Source organism: Lagopus leucura, unplaced genomic scaffold, assembly GCF_019238085.1.
Source record: "Lagopus leucura isolate 7727_CA_CO unplaced genomic scaffold, USGS_WTPT01 Super-Scaffold_73, whole genome shotgun sequence".
Classification (NCBI taxonomy): Eukaryota; Metazoa; Chordata; class Aves; order Galliformes; family Phasianidae; genus Lagopus; species Lagopus leucura.
Window position 1 is genome coordinate 68,729,990 of NW_024962252.1, and position 22,695 is coordinate 68,752,684.

The 22,695-nt window shown below is 39.2% G+C and overlaps 1 protein-coding gene across 2 annotated transcripts in view; it reads right to left on the reverse strand.

Moving 5' to 3' along the window:
• The window catches only part of AKT3 (AKT serine/threonine kinase 3), a 152,928-nt gene that overhangs the window by 129,443 nt on the left and 790 nt on the right, over positions 1-22,695 (reverse strand). For both annotated transcript variants that reach the window (XM_042862199.1, XM_042862198.1), the window contains exon 2: positions 11,520-11,674. In XM_042862199.1, coding sequence (XP_042718133.1) covers positions 11,520-11,565 — 46 coding nt within the window. In that variant the 5' untranslated portion in view covers positions 11,566-11,674. The remainder of the gene's footprint in view (positions 1-11,519; positions 11,675-22,695) is intronic.

Genomic DNA, 22,695 nt, shown 5'->3' on the forward strand with positions numbered 1-22,695 from the left:
TTCTCCCCCCCCATTTCACCCAGTTCTGGTGTTGTGACTTGATAACTCTTATGGGAAAATTCATTTTAAGAAGCAAACATAATAAATTCAGATCAAACCAATAGCTACATAAGTATATAAAAATATTACATTATATTCCTAAAAAAAAATCCACTAAAAAAAAGATAAAGATAATACTAAAATTTTTATAGCACAATCTTTAAGTGGGTCAAATTTTACTATCGAAGGTAATATTTATTATTATTTCCATATCTACAACAGATTATTTAAACCTTCCTTATCAATACATTTGACAGTACCAATATCCTCAACTTTTGTGGCATTCTCTATTAATGACATTTTGGAGTCTGGACAGGAAAAAAAAAAAAAAGAAAAAAAAAGCTCACACATAAATATGCATTACACAGCTATTACAAATCACAAATAATGCACTACAACGAGAACAATTCCCTCTTTCCTCTGGGGAAAGTGTGGAAAAAGTTCGTCAGCATAAGACCCTATGTACCAACATTGGTTCCACAGGGTGCAAATGAAATGTGTAAAGCTTTGACTGGGACGGAAAAACATCCAAAGGGATCCTAAATAAAAATGTTTACAGATATTCTTCATGCATGATATAATCATAAAGATATTGAACCTCCTCCAAATTTTGCTATATAACCAAACAAAACCAGAAGCAGGTTTACAAAGAATGAATTTATGCCACAACATACTTTTAAAGGAACTTTACCAAATGTTGCAGTCACATTGCAGAATATTGCAGACTCTGCAAAAACTCACAGGTCTGAAAATTAACATTATCTGAAGTCTCACTGATAGTCTACTAACACAGAATGCATACTGTGAAGTCAGAAAACAGTAAGTATGGTTTACATCTCAAATAATACCCAGAAACCAACAAATTCAACAGTCTCAGAAGGGTGCCCTTCTGCTGCAAGGGTGGCTTTTTATTTAAAAACATTCTTTTTATGAAGCCCCTAAATCAGAGAGGATTACAAAGCTACTGTATCACTTGGATTAAGGCACTGTTTAATTTTTCAGACATTAGCCAAGTCACTACTCTTTTACAAGTTACTGTTTGTTCAAAAACTTTAAACCCATGGGAATTAACCACCTGGCAGCATTTTTTAATTAAATCAAGTTTGGGATCAGCACAGACATTAAATCACTGGCTCTTTCCTAAACAGGAATTACAGAGAGAAAACAATCTCAAAATACAAAATAATTGTGCTGCAGCTTGGTTGTAGTCCCAGCCTAATTTTTAGGTGCAGTTTTGTAACCAATTTACGCTAGGGGAAGGTGCAGGCTGTCAATACATGGGACGTGCTCTGCCCCTCCACACCTCCAGTCGCTCATTCCCAATTGTGCCAGCACTACTGTTTGTGCAGCTACACGGTGAGTCAGACCAGGGAAACAATCCATCTGAAAGTTAGCTGAGAAAATAAAAATAGATTAGTTTTCAGCCAGATAAATTTCCTGGTATGATTCACCCCGCGACCGTTACGAACACAAGTGCCAACACAACAGTGCAAGAAAAGGACATGACACTTCCCCCATTTCAGAAACAGCTTCCACTTAATACACATTCCAAGTAAACATGGAACTGCATCTATCAAGGGCAAGTTCACAGGATCCTAATTAAAATTCACTAGTTGCTGCTGTTTCTCAAGATAAGAATAAACTTGGTCAGAAAAGTTTCCAATGTATTAGTCAGCATCCATAACCTGGAATAATGATATGAAAGTGAGCATAGTGAACGCTAGTTTTAAAGTAAAGCAATCTATGCTGTACAAAACCACATTGTTTTGTACCTATTTTCATCCATGTAAAAGTTTAACCACTGCTACAACTGCAGTTTCATTTGGTCAGAAGAGCGTAGGAGAGATGGCACCGTGTTCCTATGGAATCCTCTCCTGGGGATTGCTCTTTGGGAGTTTCCTCCATTCTCTCTGGAAGACATCTGGCAAAAACACCGAACCTTAAGAACTGGTAAGGGACTACTGGTTTGTTTGGGGTTTTTTTGCATCTAATTATAAACACTACACTTTGTACACTCCTAAGAGATTTCACCTCTTCCTCTGCAAAATGTCAGGAAAACAAAATCATCCATTGCTTCTCCTTCATGCTAACTTCAACTACTGGTAGGCTCATTCCACTTTCTATACAAGCAGGAATACAGTAATGTGAAGCACTTGTTTCATGAAGACTACGAGACTTACATTCAAGAAGCCCCTGAGGTGAAGCAGCAATATTATTTCCATTTTAACTGAGGGAAACTGGCTCAGAAAAATTAAAATTCATAATACTGAGAACCAAATTTAAGATACCATTGGCTCAATTCCTCACATGATTTACCACCTTACGCATCTTTCTTCGTTAGATAGTTGTCCCTGAGTTTACTGCAGCCAAAAGCACAAAGGACTTGTATAACGTAGCTACAAGATCCCTCTCCAGTTTCTCACGAGTGTGTTTCTCATTATCTCAGGCTAGTTAGTAGCTCTCTGTGAAAACTATTTTGGATCCAGTAACTTTCTTAGCATGACAATGTTGCTAACAGAAAACCAGTAGGAAGTGAATACATCTTTTACAGTTCAACTGTTCAAAGGCAATTGAAGATTAAATAATTTGGAATTTCAAGGTAAAAATGTTGACAATAAATGAAATTGGGGACTTTCTAATTTCCCATTGTTAATATGCTATCACATTGTAATTAAGTACCCTTGTGAAGACAATCACCTAACTTTTCAAAAGTGAACTTCTGAATCTGTCTTGAAAAGGGACAAGTAATTTTTTACCAGTGTGCTGACATGCAAAACAATGATTTCCTATTTTCCTGTTAGCCTTAAGAAAGCAATCTTACAATAAAGAACATTAATAAATTCAGAATTTATGGTAAACTGTAGACAATGATCTAATTACAAAGTAATGTAGCTAGACTCTGCCCTGATTTGCAAGAAGAGTAATCAACAGAGCACCTATGGCACAGCTAAAGATGGTACTGAAGAGGGATGGAAAAAATGAGAGTAAAGATACATCTGCATTACAGATAAGGAGTACATACCTGAAGCAAATCTCCTGATTATCAACTATTACAAGTTTTGGCTTACACTGCGACTGTGCCTAATACATTCCCACTGCTACAAGGCATTCAGCCCATGAATAGGCATGACAATGAGTCCAAACCAAAGCACTGGAAACGTGCACAGTATGCATATCAAAATCTAAGCTCCACTCATCACATCCACAGAATCACAGCACACCTGAGGTGGGAAGGGACCTGTGGAGGTCATTTGGTCCAAGCACCTGCTCAGTCAGGTAGCCCCAGACCATATTCAGGCAGTTTTTGACTATGCTGTGCTGTATAACATACTAGTCAAAGTCCACTCCAGGAAATCATTCCCACACAAGTCAAGTAAGGTCAGAACAACAGTTCTGCTTGCACTTTGGGAAAAGATCAGTCAGTTATCATCATGTTTAAGTCCTAGGCACTGCCACCACCTTCTTTCCATATTTGCTGGGGAAGAAAACCTCTCATTTTGCCAATAGATTGCACAGATGTTCACAAAGGGTCAACAGCTCCTCTGGAAGAAAGAAAAGCAATCAAGATAGCACTTCATTGGTTACAAAACCTTCTTCCCTTGTCCTCCATCTTTCATTCATTTTTTCAATGATCACTAGCCCAAACGCCTTCCAAATCTGATTTTTCAGCATCTCATTTTGCAGTTTCAGCTGTTTCTTCTGTATTTGTGCCCTACACCTTTGACTTCTCCACCCAGCCCTAAAACACCCTCAGGACCTAATTTTGAGTCACAGTTCTTGACCTTATTAATGTTTCTGACAATTACAGCCCACAGAGGCATAAGCTGATCAGCCCAGCTGAGGTGAGCAGGATATGTGGATTGCCTCTGAAACAAAAGTAGGTTTGGCATGTACTTATTGGTCAGACTGGCAAATAGGTAGAGTGAGGGAAGATGACTTCTTAGAGACCAAAAACTCTAATATTGTGAGCAAGTTGTCATTACAATGTTAAAATATTTAATGTGAAAGTGACATAAACACAAGGAGATTTAAGTTCAATCAACAGATTACAGAATGCCAAAAGTATTATAAGACTTACTATTTAAGTTTGTTTTTAAGTTTTTAAGTTTAAAAAAAAAAAAAAAAAAAAGTTTGTATTTGAGAAACAGTTCCTTCAACTCTTCCCAAACAGTATAATTTCATCACACAGCACGGCCAGGCCAGAAAGGCTGTGAGTAGGACAAGGACAATGAATTGTCAGCATCTTGCTTCCCAGTCCCTGCAACATTCAGTCCCTGTGGCATTAATTTGTTCATAAAACAAATTAAGCCACAAGAAACTATATTAAGAATCTTTCTAAAAAACAAAGCTCTACCTGCCTGCACGGCCAGGAAGAACAGTTATTGCCTTTCTAGGAAGGAGCGCACCGCAGAGATGCTTTGCTAGAGCAACCTTGTCTCTTGGAAAGAACTGCCCTCATGGGTAACAAACTGGTAGGAATAAGAGTGACTGGAAAAAAAACATTCAGAACACAGACAATAAGGCAGCAATCACTACATAGGAACTAGAATAGACATACAAGAAAATTCAATTCCAATTTGCCTGAAACATTCCAAAGACCACTGCCTAGGTGTCTTCCTGTGTAACAAGCAACCTGCTGTTCTTAGCAATAGTAGAAGCACTTTTACACCATAAATCTCAGAACATGTGAAAAGACAAATGACGTCTTCCTTTTTTTTTCCCCCCTATCCCAAAGACTAAAATGATAAGCACCAAAAGCAAGCCACTGGAAAAGTGGTAATAACAGGGATACCCTTTGGATATTGAGGCTCTCAACCCCCTTTCAAGAAAACAAATATCTGACAATCAACAGCATCAAAGTCAAATATGCTGATACTCCCGTGAATGTTATACTCTAATAAAATCCTATTAACACAGACATAACACCTTTCTCCCTCTGAACGCATTACTGCATTTTCTATCCAACACAGTTGTGATGAGAATAAACATATTCAATTAAAGAACACACACAGAACACTGCTATCTACAACACAGTTCTAGACAAATGTCATTTTTATCAATCAGATACCAATCAGAATCACAATTATACAAACATTTAGAATAGGGGAAAGGCCATATCACAATACAAATTGAAACAAAATCAGATATCAAGCATGTCTGTATTACCTATGCTAGCATTCAGCAAATACAATGAAGAGGAAAAAATACTGGGACTGTTGGAACTACTTTGTGCTTCTTGATTGTGTCTCAGGCTTCAGCTACTATAGCATAGTGCTTTTACGTGTAGAAACTTATATTAATCCAAGCTAAAGGGTTGATAAAGCAACACTCACAAATTTACAACCTAAAAAGTACCTGGAATAAATAGTTATTTATCCCACCCTCATCTTACATACATCAAGTTTCAGACTTTCATGTGGCTCTGACCTTCTGTCAGGGAGAAGTGAGGTTAAAAAGATTATGATTATTCCCAAAAAGAACTTGGCACTCAAATGAAAAGTGAAAGGGTCAGGGAGGAGGGCATGGAGGGCCCCTTTCCTGTGCCAGTAGCTGCAGGAAAACAGCCTCTGCATACATACTCAGCTCCCTGTTCAGGGTGGATGTGGAAGCAAAGTACTGCAAGCAACATTACAGATCCATTTTTGAACTGAGTGAATGATGTAAAAATATCTATTTGAGAACATAAAAAAAATTGTAATTTAGATGTATAAACATTTATATAATAAAGCTTTTATTGTCATTTCTTCTCTGTTTTGGTCAGTTCCTCAAAGCCACCTTCTACATTCACTGACTCTTTAACTTCTATGTAATGCTTTAATGGAACTTCAACAACTTGTTTAGCTTCAAGTGGTTCATCAGTGATGATGACTTCACCTTAAACTACCATTTGCTAAAACAATTAGAAAATGGCTTAAATTTTTTCTACTTTCTGCAGCAGATGTTCAAGACAGTCTATTTAAATTTGTCTTTGTTAGAGGTGTGTTAAACTACTCAAATAACTCAGACAATCTGCAAACAAGATTTCTGACAGGTTGTGAATAACAGTCAATTAGTACCATAACTTCTAAGATTACTTTTTCAATCAAGGCATTCCTGCCCCCACCCAAAAAAAACATACCACAAGAATTCAAGCTCCAGCAAGTATTTCCAAAATTAACATCTTCTTGGGCTTGGTTCCACTGCAAAACCTGATGTCCATTATAACACAGATATAACACCACAAAATATTTTCCACATGCTTATTTCTTATCCCATTATCCCAAATCCCATTATATCTGCATCTTGTCTTGAACTACAGAAATGAGAACAAACTGGCAGCTGTATTAATCTCATCATAATAAATCAAACAGATCTTACTCTATAATCTCTATGAGGCTAGAAATGCTAATTCTACTTCAGGTGATTCTACTCTGGATACCAATAAGTTACGAAAAGCTATATATTTTCATAAATAAATAATATCTGAATGAAAAAGATATTAAAGTATTTCAAATGATACACTTATTGAAGGAGTTACAGGAAAGTTTCATAACATCTCTTTTTTTTAACCTCCATCTCATTATACCAAATGCCTTAAGTTATCACGGTTAAATTAGTGCAGCTTTATACTCCAGCTCCCTCTCTGTAAAACTCATCCACAAGTTTTGCTGTACTGTGCAAGCGTTGCAAGATAAGGAGAGGACAAGAGACACAATGATTAATGTCACCTCAGTATGCATTATCTATTTCACATAATCTGCATAAAAAAATATAATAATAAAGAATGTAAAGATGGCCACAACAAACAGCATTATCTCATTTAACACACCTGAATATAGAAGCCCAACAGACATCTGGTAAGTGAAGTACAGAAGTACAGACTTAAACAAACATTTTGTTTTTAAGTAATGATTTAGCCATTTTGTTCTGTAATCCACATTGGGTCTACTCTCCTCAAACAGAAAACCTTTACTCTTTCAACACAGACACACACATCATCTGACACATTCAATTTAAAACTGTGTCAATTTTTCCTTTGTCCCAAATGATCTTTTAATAACATGGTAACATAGACGTTTAAAACTTTTCCCATGTTTAAACTAATTGAAATCTTGAGCACAGGTTGTATATAAAGAAATTAGGTTGCAATTAAGCATAGTTATTAACGATTGTTAAATCTAATTCTAATGGTTGTGACTATTATAGACCACAGACAAGGTCAACCCCACAACACGAGAAACTAGCTTTAAAGAAACAAACCACCTGAATTATATGCATAAAAACCTCTTTCATAATGATATGCTCCAATCAGACTAAGCAAGTTCATCCATTTGAAAAAACAGCTGTTTCCAAACTGATATATTCAGAATATATCCCCACTCAGTAAGACATTCAATTTGTGTTCAGTAAAATTAAAAAGACTAAATCTTACAATAATTTGAAAAGACGCTCAGCAAAACATTGTGCTTATAAGCAAAGCCAAAATGTAGAAGTAATTTCAGCAATTACTGTAGAGTCCTTACACTAACTGCATAAACATCGTGTTCTGCAAATCAGCAGCAAGGTTTGAATCAGTCTATTTCAGGTTCTCAGTTAAGACCATGTCCCTCTCACCTCTATGCATTAGAAGGAAAGAAAGTTGGTGCCATCTAAAAAGGACAATCACAAAAGTAGACAACACAACATTTTTCTATTCTGGCTACAGGAATGACTGGAGAACAGAGGGAAGAAAGGAAAATGATTATCCTCTCTGAAACAAAGCATACTCAACCAGTACATTGCAAGACTATCTTCCCAGCAGCACAGGAACATAAGGCCATGAGATGCTTGGTTCTAAGGACTTGATCTGAGGCAGCAAGTTACCTACAACTGTAAGATCATGTGCACAAAATGCATTCTCACTGCTCTCTTGACTGAGTAGCAGCTACTAAGCACCACATCCAAAAACCATTCATGTCATACATTTGGATCTTGCTCAGACAAGTTCTGATGTCCCGCAGGGTAAGTCTGCACTAGTACTTTAGTTCAGATAAGGAGAGCACTCTAGCAACGAATCTTCCTATCACTCTGGCTAATGCACTTTTGTTTGCTGAACGAAGCAGTCCTGGAGTTCACAAATCTGGTTTCTTTCAGATGAAAGCAAACTACAAGATGTACTCTGGAGCTCTACCACTACTTTAATGGGGCACAGAAACAGACAGAAACCAGACCAAACCCACTTTGCTTGCAAATGCTGCGAGTGCAGGTAGGTGCCAGGTCCTCATCACTAAGTACTGCAGTCTCTGCATCTGCTCTCACTGGACCGCATCACTTGCTGAGGCAGGTCCAGCCCCTGTGCCTCAGGATCTCCTTTCACATACTGCATGGGCTCTGACCTCTGCTGAGGTTAACTGAGCTTCTCAGACTTTGCTTTCTCCTGGCTTTCAATCCATACACAATCTGAAATTCTCATTTCCAGCTTGTCACTTCTGCCAGTATAAGCATTCAGGTACAACCTTCAGCTTAACTTCTCTCAGTATCATCTACTCTCACCACACTGAAACACCTGCTTGTAAAGACTATTCAAACCCAAGTATGATCATCTTTAATTAAATAAACTTAATTCTGGTATTTCTTACTTTGAGTGCTAGTGATTTTAAAATAGGAATATTGTAATAGCTTGGTCACTTAAATATACACTGCACAACAGCATGTTGAAGCCAGAAATGTGGAATCATACTGACTCTGTGCTCAACAGCAGGTGTAAAGACTTGCAAACATACATACAGGCATATCAACCTTCTATTCCTAACAGGGATACAGTGGGAAGGATAATTAAGCAAATATTTTCTCAGTGCATTTCACAGCCATTAAGAATCACAATACGCTGCACTAACAAAACAGACCCTCTACTCCTCAGCATCTTTCTATCTCAATCTCAGCATGGAGAGAGATCCTCAGCTCAACTATCAGTCCTCCTCTCTCATTCCAATAATCAGTTCCTTTACCTCCCTTTTGTAACAGCCTCTGATTAGCTGGCTCTTTGGAACTCTGCTTCATCCCAGTTCTATCATCACCCTCATACTTCTTGACTAGGTTCTGAATTGCAGCAAAAGATTGCTCTGCTTTTTTCCTGTACCACAAACTTCCCTGACTGTTGAAGGGAACCATTTTTAAAAGCCCTAGGCTATATTCACAGAACCAAGCAATTTGGCATAATAAAACCAGATCAGTCAACTGAAGCACTTGGTGCCCAGGCCCCAGCTTTTACAGTGTATAGAGTTTATGAGTTCTATTTCAAGTTAAATTCAGTCTGGTGCCTCAGAAGGAATGTTGTACCATCCACATAGCTTACAACTGTTCAAAGTACCAGCTGTAAGCTGTTGGGTTTGTATGGTCATTCCCCAGCTGGAGGCTGAAATCCACGCAGTACATACACAGAGAAGAGATTCCATGTCTGATTTCCTCCAGGAGGAACCTAGCATGTACATATCAAACTGCTCTATGTAGCTCAAACTGCTCAGTAGCTGTCAAGTGGGAATGATTAGAAAACCCACTTTAAAAACTGTAATTGCATTAAAGCTTGAAGAAGCAGTGCTACTTTACCCAGTGCCATGATGCTTCTTGGTACAGAGAGAGAATATTCAGCTGGTCAGGTGTCTACTGAGCACAGGGAAGTCCCAACTTTCACAACAGAGACTAATTTTAGCTTAACTTTTCCTTGGCAATATTTAGCTTAGCAACTCTGACTCCAAAGCAAAGCCTGGGTAGAATCTGTAATTACATGAAATGTATAAGTACTGAAGCGAATGGTTACAAATTTTTGACATCGTAAAACTGCACTTCACTCTGTTTTCAGAAAAAAAAAAAAATTGAATCCATCGGCAGAACAAGTCAGACACAGAAAAATAAGGAAATAGGAGCAAATTAAAAAAACAAACAAACAAAAAAAACCACCTAGAGCAAGAAGGAAAAAAACAACCATACATTTGCTGCAAGTTCATTAAAATGAGGAAAAATGAATGTCATAAAATGTTTTTAATTTGAAAACAAAACAATAAAACTAACGAAATGTAAAATTCAGTAGGCTTTTCTCTAATTGATAGCAGCATGAGAAGGAGAACCTTTGTTTTACACTTCAAATTTTCAAATGCTCAGTATGACACTTAATTTCACTATACAAAACCACAGTCCTTTCTGGGACCCTGTTTAATACATATCACAGAGTTGCTATTGGGCTTGAATGAAAAAGATCGATCAATCCAATCATATCCTAATAGGCTTGAAATTACAAGAAATAAACAGAAAATGAAATGAGATATCCAAATAGAGCAAGCAAGAAGATGGGAAGGAAGAATAATTCAAATTTTTAAAATAATTCTAGCCTTGCAAAATTTGGTTTGTTAAATACATAAGTATAATACTACAAAACAGGAAGCAGGCCTCAAGCTTCATGCCATTTAGCTAATTTTCATCTTCAATACCCATAATGAAATACTGCAATACAATTATGCAGGAGTAATTACAGGATAATAAACTTTTTTTCCACAATTCTCTTGGCTTCTTTAACATTTAATGTCAATCTGCAATAAGAAAGCTAATAATGATCTTTGTCTTTGCACACTGCTAATGAAACAAAGCATTTCTATGTAAATTAAAGAGCCATTTTATTCATACTATTCACATCTAAATACTTCTGGGATAGAACCGGTATGCATTCCTCTTTAATACAGATCTCCTTCTCTCTGCAAGAGAGATGATCTTCTTTTGGAAATAATCACATGCACAACAACAACCCCAAGCAAAGCACCACAAAGCAGAGATTTCATTCAAAGTTGATTACTTGATACGAATGCCAGGTGTTTCCAGAGGTTTCCCATTCAAAGCCCAACATACGGCAACCATCCCAAAATTCCAGATCGTGCAGTGACAGATCATAAAATGACATCTCAAGAATTTACAGGAATTGAGTGTAAGAAAAAATACTGCTTTAGACTGGCTTATAATTAGGAACATATTCTTTAATCATATGGCTTCCAGGTCTGCAGAGCAATTAGGTATACACTGAGCTTTACACAAGTAATACATTGATTTTATGGGGAGTACTTGAGTAAGTAATATCAGCTGAGCCACATTTTGGCATCCATTGAGTTTTACGCAAAGTACTGCATCCACAACTGTTTCTACACAACCTCCAACTGTGCACCTCTATTCCCACTTACAGCTGCCACCACTGCATATTTAGTCTGATACAGGAGTGACAGGAGCTGCAGCAGCAAGGTTAAGTGGAAATTACCGAGACCAGCTACCTCCTTACTGTCACAGTTACCCACATAAACAGGGGCAATTCTGAGGGTTAAGTATTAGCAAGACCCAGGTCTTAATGGCCGTTAATTCCATATGGTCAGATTAGCTTGCTGCAGACCAGAAGATAAATCAAGAACGCTCACAGTATAACTGTACAATGCCACTGCACACACACAGCTACAAGTCAGAACTTTGCATTAATACGTAGAACTTACCCCTCTTCTGAACCCAGCCTTCCTTCACAATGGTAACATCGCTCATGATGGCTCCACTCTGAACCCCCAACTCAAAAGAGTATTTCTTTGAGTTATCAGCTTGTCTGTATGGCTTCTCTTCTGCTGCTCTTGGGAGTTTCTATTGATGAGTCACCCTGGAAGGAAATATTAGAGAAAGAATTTAAGTCTTTTTGTTTTTCTCATTTGACAGTCAACAAAACACTCTTTGTTGATGTCTTCCTCTGACTGAGCTCATATTAAAAAGTCTGCCTTTCTTCTCTTAATTAAGAATATAACAGAGTCAGATTTCTAGTTTTACAGGACATTTTTCATGAACACCTTTTCATGAACACCCATCTAGCAGAAGCCAAGTGTGTTACATTTTAAGTTATGTGGCATTATTATAAAACGCACACAATAAAATTTCTTGTACTACTGCAGAATGCTGTTAAATGAAAGTCAGTACTTCTGCACAGGTCCAACTTTGAAGTCACACTATCTTTAACCATTCCCCTACTTCTGAGAATCCATGTAATGGGTAAGTGATTCTATTATGAAGACACCGATCATATCAAAAGAGAAATGGAATGAAAGATTCTGCAAAAGCACTTAAAAGAAAAGCCTTATGATGATAACCATATCCATTAAGGCTTAACTGTCAAAATCTGTATTAAGCCACTCGCCAGCCATTCAATTATTTTTTTAAAAGCTTGAATTAAAAATAAATACATAAATAAATACTAAAGGCTACAGAAATACAATGAAAGTAGGAACAGCATTATAACTATATGATACCTAGTACAAATCCCTTAAGTTTTTAAAAACCAGCTTTGCCTACAAGTAAATGAATAGAAAAACAACTTTCTAGGAACACAAACTAACCCAGAAAAGCTGCTGTTCAGTTTATGAAAGGCAGTGCGCATTCTCTGAGGGCTCTCACACAGTCAGTGCCAGGAGTGCTCTCTCCCTCTAAAGCCTGACTTACAGAGGCAGAAGGGAGGCTCTGCCTCTGCAACAGGACATGCTGCTCCCAAAAGGCACAGCCCCCCTTCCAAACACCTCACTCTGAGACTACCAGCTAAGTGCAAAGAAGAGATAACAGCACTGTAACCAAACAGGAAGAGAAGTCAGAGGGAAGGAGAGGTTTCCTTTTGCCAGCAGACTGCCTCTCCCTCCATCCTTTGAAGTAAACAGCAACACCCACATAATATCAATCCAGAAAAGGGTCAGATGCCAAGGAGAGGGATTTCTGTGATGGTGGAGGAACACCTTTCTCTAGCTGTACACACAGGAACACATCTTTGCACACTGCTGGCATGGAACAAGAACAGAACGACCAGTTTAATACTACAAAACGCAGCGCAGCCACATTCGTTCAGTTTATTGACCAACACACGTAAATGCATGACAGAAACAAACAACTGTTGTCCCAGAAGCAGCTGTGCAAGGAATGACTGGAGAACAGATAGGGAAATAAGCTGTCCTAATGCAGCCAAGTACAGAGTAAAAACTGACCATTAAACGTACGCAGTTTACTTCTTATTTATCATTTGAAACCTGTATTTGCAGCGCTCGGCAGCCAGATGGAAGGCTGCTTCTGTACGGATACTGTGCTGTGCACAATAAACCTTGGTACGAATATTTTTTTCAAGCGATAACAACACAGTACAGCATGGTTCAGAAATACTGAGGTATCCATTTCACAGTTTTGCTTTCGTTTATGTTCTTCTAAACATGCTGAAATCCAGCTGCTTAAAATTAAAAACCGCAGCGCTGAATCCATGAGTAGCACAAAGTTTAAACAGCACAGAAGGCAGCACCTCAGAGCCACCTTCCCAGCACTGGCAGATGTAGCACCCAGCCCAATGCAGGCAATGAGCAGCCCTGTGCACCAACACCACATGCTGTGTGCAAAGGGACACCATTGGATACCTCTACTGACGTGACTGCTCCCTGCTTTAGGACTTTTATAGATTTAGGATTTCTTAAGATTTGAAAGGAAAAGCTACATACAAAGTTTTGGAAGGACAGGAGACAGCTTCATTACTGCTAATTTGTCTCTTTACCTCTAACTGTTTACACTTTGTATTATGAATGTCAGCACGGCAGAAAAAACACAACCTGACTTTCCACAGCTTTTCACCTCACTATTCTGAGACTTTTTTTTCTGGGTCACACACTATCAGAGCTTTTGTTTGTGCACTTCAGCGCAGTGATAAGCAAGTCCGCCAGCTGTGCCTCAGCACAGATCTGAAAGAACGAGGCACGGGATTGACACAGGTCCCAGCTCTGCCGTTCTGACAGCAACACAGCGTCAGCTCCTCCACAAACACACACACCTTCACAAAACCTGGGCTGAGTGTCAAAAAACAGCAACATACAAACAAACAGCTGCAATGCAATGCACATGTAGGCATGCATAGTGGTTGACAACCCTGCCCATGGTAGAGAGGTTGAAACTAGATGACCTCTGAGGTCCTTTTCAACCCAGGCCATTCTACGATTCTATGATAAGCACATTCACATCCCAGTATCCAACTTCAGTACGGCTTTCCTAGAAGACATTCCATGCATTCTTTAAGACATGAGGTGGCACTTTTTTCAACTATAAGAACAAAATAAGTAAAGTATTTAGCTTGGGGTGGCATGCACTGCCATTTGTTTTACCCTTCCAGCCACTTCAACGCACTTCCCAACGTCAGCGTGCTCTTATGCAAAGTGCAATCATTTATTTTTATTGGTAGAGACCAAGCTGTAAGGAATGAACTTCTACACTAAGTAGCCATGATGTTGTCTGTCCACAAACGGATCATAAAGTCCACGATTTCAGCAGAGACCCGGTTTTAATGAATTAATTTATGCTTAAAGTTCCCTACTTACCACCAATCATGATTTAGCTAGTATTATTTAATCAAAGTCTGAACTGTGACTGATTTTTATGTCAGCCAGTGCCCCAATAACCACAAATGCACACTTGCAGGATTGCATTCTACTATTCCCATGAACCGCTATATTGAATTTCAAAGAAAAGAAAACAAAATACAAAAATTGGATAAACACAAAAAACTGAATTATCTCCAGTTTAGCTTCACGGTATTACCAGGAACAACTTCAGTAAAATTATCAACAGTTGTACGTGGACATAATGGTTGTAAAGATTGCTCCCTTAATTGGTAATTGAAAGTCAATCCGAATTACATAGGAAGTTGTAGAAGATAAATTGAAGCATTAAAAGACTAATGAAAATAAAGGTTATGCATTCACACTGCACTTTCAAGAAACCATTTATAAGCATCTTTAGCAATACCCCTTATTAAATTCCCTTTAGATTTTCTAAAAGCTCTATTCTCTTACTCAGAAAGTCATCCAGCAAAGATTTAGAAGAACAGATTCTTAAAAACTACCTACTACAATGACAAAAAGTAACCTGGATGAAAAATAAACATACAGACATCTCGCTGAAGATGTACTGGTGCATTTCTATAGACATAAAGCAGCTCCTACAACATATGGAACAAGAACTCTCATATGAAAACAGCATTCCATCTATAGTTCAACTATTTCAAGAAAGGCTACAGAAATGTTAATGCTGCACAGCCTGCATAGAACTTCAATACTTGTTAGCCACCAAATCTGCTCTCCTGATGAAGAGCTGTTATAAATTCTACAGTTTCCCCTGTTGCTACAGGATGAACCTACAGACATGGGGGAAAAATGTTTAAGAACTGAACCTGAAGGTTTTTTGCACTCCAGCTGCTTCTACAGGGAAAAACTTAACTTGTGTAAAATTCATGTTCTAGCAACTGAAGAACAGGTTGAATTGTTGAGTGGGTTTTTTTTTCAACTTTATCAAACAAAATTCTTAGAAGATGCAATTCCAAGAACATTTTATCTTGCAGATTGTATCAGTCACATCTATATTAAAAAAAAAACTTACTGCCTGCATGTTTTATGGTGCAGATATGACAATTTACTCAGTCATGACCAGTTACGCGCAAAATGTGCATCATTTTTAGCATCTGGTAAAAAACGGTGAGGATTTTTCCTATCTTCACTGGAAAGCTATTAAGCCACTTTTACCTTGTTACAGAAACCAATTCAGCACTCTTCTAAAGAGCTATTGCTTCACTTTAAGTTTCTAGCTTTTAGGGCTGCAAGGACATCTTCAACAAAAGTCAAGCAGACACTTCTACACGCGGCAGATCCAACTGAGACCCATGGTTTTTCCAAGCATGGTGAAAAAACAACACCTTTTCATCCCAGGCAGAAAGGAGCAAGAACAGCGATTCAGGTCTACGCTTAACAACTACTATGTGCAAGTGAGTAATCATTGAGACTCGTAAGAGCAGAAAACACTCCCTTGGAATCCGGGCATCCTCCCATTTCCCCAGTGACAAGAGACAGCTGAGTACAGAAGACAGTGCCCATAAATTCACTGCAAATTGTATGATTCAGGTCTCTGTTGTAAGAACTTTCATAAACACAAGCTTCTACTTTCAACAATTTTGGAGCTGAGAATAAACAGATACTCTCACATTTACCAACTTAAGCTACCACAGGGAACACCAACAGAATCAGCTTCACCTCTCCCAGTGACTATCCCTAATCTGCCTGTACCACTCGCACCCCTCTCATAACATACAAGGGAACTTCTATTTTCCCTTTTTACATGTAACCATTTGTTAAACACAGTCATTGGTGGGAGGGGAAATCAAAAAGTGAATCTTTCTGATTCACTCTGCCTGACTCACTGAGATTCCTTGCTCTTCAGTGTAAGCAGAGCCAAATCTCATTTCTCAGAAAGGTACACTGGAAAATTATGTGCTTTGCACAGACAAAACATAACAAAAAAAGGCAGATCAGTCATCCTCTAGTCCAGTGACTGTCACCACCCCCCATGTTTGTTTCTCTGCTTTGGGGCATTTTTTTTTCTACCAGCAGATCACATTCTTAAGAGGCTTTCTCAGAACTCGGTTTGAATGCTCCGACACAACCAAACAGACTGCAGTAGTTTCCAATACTCACTGCAATCACAGAGCAAGAAATTAAAAAGATAAGGATCTAAACTAAAAACAGAACTCTCTTTAGGATTTGATGTTGAGATCCAAGTTTCATTCGTATGAAAAATGCATGCATATCCTCTTCCCCTACCCAAGTTGTTATCTAATATTCTGGTCAAACAATTAGAAGATATATTGCATAGCATCAAAAATCACACAGAAGATTGTGCTGCAGAACAGAGATTACTACAAAAACTTCTAAATTAAATTAACCTATATTACTACTGGAAGAATCACATCCGATTCAGTGATTTCTCTAAAAGGTACCAAGTATTTCTACAGGCTTCTATGAACTACACATCCCAGAATTTTGGTTACACTTCAAAAGCAGTACAGTCACATTACGACCCTCTTTACAGTCTCAGGAGAACTGATTGATTTGAATTCTGCCACTGCTTAGGTTGAGAAAAAGGAACCTGTGGGTAGACACTACTTACTATTTGTTCAACTTATTAGAACTAACATATAAACAAACAAAACAAAACAAACACAACACCGAACAAAACAATAACTGGTTTCCATTTAAAGCAAAAACAAAACCAAACAGTATAAAAGCGAATGCATTCTAAATTTACAAAATCTTAACTGCATGCACAATTAAGAAACTTAGCATGCCTTTAAATAATTTCAAAGTATAAATGATAGTACTTAACGAATTTTAAAACAAATCTTTAAAAAATCTCTAATATATCTCTATGATTGACATTCAAACCATTTTTAAATACATCTTGTACTAAAAGTCTCAGTGCTGTTAAGAATATTGGCATCAACAATTTATTCCTGACACACATACTTTGTAAGCCTTGACTTGGAATTAGAAGGATAACATACAAATGGCAATTTTTACACTTTGTGGTAAGAAAAAAGAACGGAAAAGACAAATGGGTCTTCCTCAAGCACACTTACATGTTTGTTTTGTTTTTAATTGAAAATATTCTCTGTGTTTTCACTTCCAAAAAGCTGCACGTAATTCATAAATGCTTGTATAAGCTTGGTTAAGAGATTACAGGCACAGTGAAGCATTAATGCACAAGTTATGTGTTTTATTTAGATTTTGTAACCAAGTAATTTTATCTGCACAGAAACTACAATTCTGCATTCCTTCTCATGTTATAATGACAAAATAAGTTATTTTAAGGGACAAAGGTATAATTAAAGTAAGGTGAACAAACCCACCCCTGTCTTTGTTTATCAAGGTATAAAGGAAGTTTCTAAAAGTAACTAAATTGTTTCTCTAGAATCCCACGTGAAACATTAACAACCCATTGTTTTGCCCTGCTTTTATTGACAAGAACACTTTAAATCCTTTTCTCCCCTCCAGCCACAGAAAACAATAACTGAAAATGACAGAAGGTGAGTGAGAAAATGTACAAGAAAGGTATGAGAACACGGGTCTGAAATCCAATCAAAGAAAATATTTAAAGCAGAAAACATGAAGGGAGGGCTAAAGCTAAGCGTCAAGGGAAAAGTTTGTCAGACAAGGAGGTGGGGAGAGTTTTGAAACTTCAACTGAGGATGGGTGAGGTACCATAGCTGACCATCACATTCCAATCAACACTTCAGTATAAATGTAATAAGCTGCACTCGCTGAGGATTAACACAGGAATACTACTTCTTGCCTTTTTAAGTCAAAGTTCCTTCACCCTTTAAAAAAATAGCCAACTAACGATTCTAGCAACCAAGCAAAACCAAAGTCAAGTTCCATATTATGAAAACAAACTAAAATTAGATTTCTGTTCATAATACTCCAAAACAGGTTACTGACTTTTCAAAAGCTCACAGAATTCAACAATTCCTGATCTTTCAGAGGTATTTTAAAAGGTATCTTTAAGAGATACAGAATAGCTTTATTGAACTCCCAGGTTTAAACATAAGTAAGACAGTGCGTTTCCTGGAGTCCAACATCCCAGCACGTGCACAGCTCCCAGCACACTGCTGAAGCCACCATCACTGAAGATAACAAAAGCCAGAAATATGTGAAGGCAACAAGGAAAGGAAAGCACTGAAATAAAAATATGCTCTCCAACTATTAATATTCAAGATGGAAAAAGTTCAGAGATATATCTAGCAAGAAACATCTTTTTTTTTTTCAAACTCTTGAAATAAGATTTATTTATTATGTGGATATTGTACAAATTGAATACTGAATTAGTTTGCATAAATAGAGCTGAACTTTGTGATTCTTTCCCACAGATCCATCAAAGCTGCTGAACTTATTAACTGTTTAATTCCACCCCTGATCAGAATGTAATCATACTCCAACTTCCAACCTAAGACTTTGGGATCTGCTTGCTTGTCTTCAAACAGCACTATTCTCCCCAGCTTGAGCTCTGAATTTCCCAAGTACAGAAGGAATTCCCTACAACCTTAAATGAAGAATATGTTTTTCACAAGCATATTGCTGCTTGAGCACACATAGGAATAGATGCTATCTTTATCAGATGAAGGTCATCTCTTGAGATATATGAAGAGACCAATTAAGAGAAACTCACATGTTCAACTTTAACTCTCTGCCCCTAAATATACCAATACATATAGGAAAAGGTACAACAACTTCAAGAAAAATAGATTAGGCAACTTGCAGCGATCACCTATCTCAAGAAGCATGCTGAACACTCAGGGAAAAACAAAAACTGATTTTGTTTGCAGAAATTGTTTTCTAGACAGCTGAGATTCAGATGAGAAATTCTGCACTTTGGAGTGTTAAGCCAGCTCTATGAAAGGTTTTTGACTGCTGGGCACTGCCATTCCACAGCTACAAAAATCCAGAGGCAAGACCTTCACTATTCTCAGCAAAGCTGAATCAGGCTGTTCATCCCTGCCTCTGCTGCAAGATGCATTCAAATTCCCTTACCACACACTAAACACAGCAAGGTCTGACAAAGAGTGCTGTCATTCAGACATGCACAGGAGACACTGAGGTCCTAGCTTCATTCTTAAAGGAATTGGAAAATAACCACTGCTCTTTAGTCAAGATATCTCAGAAAAATTCACAAGTGACAGCTTGTTCTTAACACCATTTTCAATCAATAGGACTCGCCCCTAAAGACCTGCATAAACATAAGCAGGAGAATTGGCCAAGATGAACTGAAGATGGACAAAGTTATTTAAATGTAACTAATATGAAAAATCTAAGAAACATTTTAAGTGATCAAAAGTAATAGTCTTCATATGCACAGGATAAAAATGCTTACTCTCCCTGACAATAACGTTTTATGATGAAAAGGACCAGTTCCAAATCCATCACATGCCCCAGCACTACTCTACTTCTGTTGTTGCACCTCAAGCTGATCTAGAGCTACAGGACAAGAACAAAATGCCAAACAATATAATGCTGCACTCTCCAATTTTAGTTTTGTTTGCAATTTTTCTCTCCACAGACAGCCCTGAATCTTCATCATACAACCAGTCCAGGACAAAACGCAAACCAAAATTTTAAGGATGATTTTACACTGTACAAAACACTAAAATGTGAACTTTCTCATTCAGTCTTTTATCATTTACCTCTTTGTTTTATTCATTCCTCTGGTTCAGAGAAATTCAGACTTTTTAGATGCTTTGAATCAGTTCTTCCATTCACCGTGTAATTTTTCCTATGGAAATAGTCTTTTCTCCACCAAGCCCACCTGTTGCACAGAGACCAACTGGTGCCACAGCTCTACCAAGAACAGCCTGTGGCACCAGGCACACTCACACAACACACTGAGCCCTACTGGGAGCAACCCCAAGCCCACTATGATGCTCTCACTGGGTACGTCCTCACAGAGCGACAACCAGAGGCGGCACAGATTAACCTAATATTCCAGAGTAATTTTAATGAGCGCTTAAATCGGATATCTTCTCTTCTAAAAACAGTACTTGAACCAATAAGAGGTTGGTAAACTTCACATAAGTACTGCCAAATAAAACTCACAAATGCACACCTTTAACTACGCCACTCTTTTTGAGTCTTCACTGTTCCTGCCAAAGGGAGCAGCACACATGTTGAATGGAACGTTCATTTTCTTAGAGGGGCTTCAGGCACATGACACCAGCTCACATGGGACAACCAACACCCCATGGGACACGCAGGTACAGCCTGGCACATTGCTGCTGAAGCAGCTCCATTTACACACTGAGCACATTGAGATGGAAGTTCAGCACAACAAAGTATTTGCTCAGCTTAGTTCAGTGTTCACCCATCCCCCAGTGTGGAGTACAGTCAGGAGCAAGACAAAGCCAGAGGTGCAAGGGGACATCAGGGCCATACCACACAGCTGGAGTAAAGGCAGGCTGCCACATGCAGGCTCACCTCTCTGCCTCACCAACAGCACTACATGAAGTGACAATCAAGTGCTCCAAATAGAAACTGCATTTTTTACACCAACAATGGCACAGAAATTTTGAATGTGTTTTGACACAAATCATTGTAGTAATGGTGCCATACCACTGAAAACAACTGAGTATTTCAAACTTACTTTTCAGCTCTTTAGCTTTATTAATAAATTTCTGGGATAAAGAAATGACTATTTGATATACTCTTGTAGTAGGGAAAATGCACACAAAGTATGAGAATCCAGTGGCAGGCATTCCAAAACCACCTGCAGGCCCCAAGTTCACGTAGAAACCTCAGGCACACACTGTGCCAAAGTGGAGCTCCAGCCTCTGGTAACACTTCACACACAGAAGGCAGAGCTCCACTGGTTTGGGGTTAGGCTAAAGAGAAAACTTCACCACTATTCTTTCCCCAAGCATTCGCTCCAGTGTCAAAATGCCAACACTGTTTTCTAATACAAGTTACTGTACCATCAGCCTTGACACTACACAAGCTGAAGCTCATGCATCTCTCAGATTTCTCAGTGGCATCCCGTGGAACATCAGTATTTTATTTAACAACGTATCGTCTTCCTTCAAACTATAAACAAATGACGGAGCGAGGCACTGAAACATCAGTTTCTACAAAGCTGATGGTCTGTGTGTGCAATGATAGAGGAGGGCACTGCCCAAGTGGGACAGTCCTATCATACGCACCCCATGCTCACACACCCACCCCACCAGTGCCACTGGAGAAATGGGAGCTGCCAGGTATGGGGCAAAGCTTTCTAGGAAACAGTTTTCCCCCTCTCTGCAGTTCACCTCAGATCTCCTTTGAACTTGACTTAGTGGCCAACTAAAATATAAACACACGGGCTATAATTAGCAATCCAATCCAATTAAAGATATTGGGGTCAACCCAAAGATGACTCCTATGGAAAAAAAAAAAAAAAAAAAAAAAAGTCCAATGAACGGGCTGCCCTTCAGTAGCACACCCGCTTCAAAATGCCAGGTAAGCTTTCCTCCTTATCTCATTCTATCCATACTGCTATGCAGCAGCCTGCCAGAGCACACAGACACCTGAGGCTCAGCCAGCTCATCTGGGTGCCTCCTGCCCTGGGAAATAAGGGCTTCTGTATGCAAAACGAGGGGACACGTGTCTGCCCGTTTACAAAGTTTTGGTGAGCAGCAAGCAGGCAGCTGCAGCAGAAGGGCCGGCTGCAAGTTCTTTCCGAGCTGAGAGCTGGCGATGCAGGTACCTGGCGCATCTCAGCCCTGAGCATAACACTCCTTCGGCAGGAGCTCAGTGAGTCAGGCCTGAGGCACATCGTCATAACAACAAAGATGGGATCGTGTCGCTGTATCCAAGCGGCGGTCAACCAATAATTACAGAATAAAACCAGAATTAAGGTCAAGAGGGATGCAATCGGTCACTACTCCTTTTCAGCTGCGCAGCAACGAGAGTTCGGGGCTCACACACCACCACGCTACTCATTCCAGAGCGAGGGTCCTGTCGAGGCCGCCCCACGCTGCCCCCCACCCCGACGAGGGCCGGGAGCCGCCCGCCGCCCGCCCGGGCCCAGCTCCGCGCCCCGCGCACTCAGCCCCGCGCGCGGCCGGTTAGCGCGGTCCGGCCGCGCATCAGCTGCTGCCCGCGCGCCGCAGCCTCCCTCCATGATGGCCGTGCAGGAGGCGGAGGCCGGTTTGTTTACTTGCAGCCGGAGCCGCCGCCGCGGCCACGCGCGTACCCCCTCCCACGCCGCCGCTCCCAGCGCAGCCGCTCGCGGCTCCCGGCGGACGCGGCCCGCGCTCACCCGCGGGGA